The 1,957-nt window shown below is 41.7% G+C and overlaps 1 protein-coding gene across 1 annotated transcript; it reads left to right on the top strand.

Moving 5' to 3' along the window:
• Nucleotides 1–245: 245 nt before the first annotated feature.
• LOC101863657 (acetylcholine receptor subunit beta-like 1) lies at nucleotides 246–1,400 on the top strand. The gene has a single exon (XM_013080420.2). It carries the CDS (start codon nucleotides 246–248, stop codon nucleotides 1,398–1,400), a length of 1,155 nt encoding a protein of 384 aa, XP_012935874.2.
• Nucleotides 1,401–1,957: the final 557 nt, after the last annotated feature.

Genomic DNA, 1,957 nt, shown 5'->3' with positions numbered 1-1,957 from the left:
TAGAACTGAGACACTGCTCAATCTGCTTTTACTCGATGCATGAGCACACATAAAAAATAGGCTAATTATTTAACTGATTTCTGACTCGAGAATTGAACGCACAAAAGACTTGTCTCAAAATGCTCAACGATGATATACTATTACGTCATTAATGTGTATTTTCGCTCACTATCAAAATGTCATCTCTCCACAGGAAAGATAAAAACCTAACGTGAAACCCCGACGACTACGGGGGTATTGATGTTATGTACCTCGGGAAAGAACATATCTGGGCTCCTGTAGTGACGAGCGACAACTTCAAACAACTGTTTGATTACCCGACCCAGAATCTGGTACTTCCAAGTGGTGAGGTTCAATTCAGCACTTCCACTACTCTGGAAGTGATCTGTCAACTGGACATGAAGTACTTTCCTTACGACTCCCAGACTTGTAAATTCAGCTTTGCTGCGTTCCAGTCTTCCATGAAAGATGTGGTGCTCACTCCCGAATCTGCGTATCTTGTAGACGATTATGTTGAACACGGGGAATGGGAGCTCACCAATCTAAATAGTGGCGTTGTGTACCATGGAGTAATTCAAAATTTACAATTTTCCATTGCCTATTTCGAAATTACGCTGAAGCGACGTCCAGCTTATTACTTGATCAACATTTTTGTCCCCGTTGGTATTGTTTCTTTCCTTGGACAGTTAACCTTTTTCATTCCAATAGAGAGTGGCGAGAGACTGTCTTATACACTTAACGTTCTGCTATCGCTCACTGTATACTTCACTTCAGTGGCGAGTCTCATGCCTCGGTCTGCGTCCCCTACCCCAATGGTGATGGCCTATATGGTTTGCCTCTTCGTCATCAACACCATGAGCATCGCTGCGACAGTTGTCATCAACAGCATCCACTGGAGCAAAATCGTCACCCTTAAGGATGGCAGAAAAGCAATGAGAATTGCGGGAATTTCCATACCTATAAATAGAAGAGTCTGTTTTCCTGAACGGACACAGCACCAAAACAGTGCAGGAATTTCCAAAAGAGGAGACAATGAGAGCGGTGGCAAAAAGGTGGAAGATGTTCGGAAAGTCTCGATTTATAAAAACAATTATGATCTCCTATCCATGCCATCTGATCGTGTAGACCGTCACGTGATGAAACACCAAAACATCAATGCAGTGTCAGATATCAGCCAACCCCATACAACTAGAATCACTAAAGTTTTTGCCACTGGTACTTCTGAGTACACCAACACCGAAAACCAACAGGAACATTGCGAGTTCAAAGAGGAAATAAATCTGGAAACTCCAAATCTTAAGTCTGTGGCAGAAGTAATTAATTGGGTCAGCTTCATGATCCTGTTTCTGTCATTTATCCTTGTTAACGCTATAATGGGTGTGAAACTCGTGTATCAATAAGTTTTTAAAAGAGCTGTGAGGCATCGTGATGAAATCAGGCACTCGTCACAATAACGGCTACCTTTTTTTTCTCGAATTTTCGGGGGAGGGGAGGGGGTGGTGGTGTCTCAATACCTTTTATGTCAACATAAGAACACACCTATGGGTTGATTTTAAAAAAAAACTGAAAACGTTGATTAAAGGCAGGGGAAAAAATCTAAATTTGTAGTTTCCAAGGACTCTAAAGCTTCGGAAATCACCAAATTTTGACTGCCATTTTTTCGCTAAGTTTACCTCTGAAACCAGGCAACTCCCATCTCTTCAAATGCAAATATCTCGACTTCTCTTCAAGATAGATGGATACTTTTAAGATTTCAAGCAAGACAAATGAACAAGCTTTAAGATGATAGCAATAACTCTACATGCCCCAAAATTGACGAGCTCCTGATTCCACCACGTTGTGACACTTTTGTTGAACGCGCCATTGGAGGCACCGCTGTTCTGGACAGACTTTCGGAAATATTAAGTCATGCAGGGCGCAGCACAGTGGTGACTAGCAATTGTCTACAATATTGATA

The sequence above is a fragment of the Aplysia californica genome, unplaced genomic scaffold (genome assembly GCF_000002075.1).
Source record: "Aplysia californica isolate F4 #8 unplaced genomic scaffold, AplCal3.0 scaffold00085, whole genome shotgun sequence".
NCBI classification, from domain to species: Eukaryota; Metazoa; Mollusca; class Gastropoda; order Aplysiida; family Aplysiidae; genus Aplysia; species Aplysia californica.
Note: the sequence above shows the minus strand (reverse complement) of the source record. Positions and strands in the feature narration are given on the sequence as shown.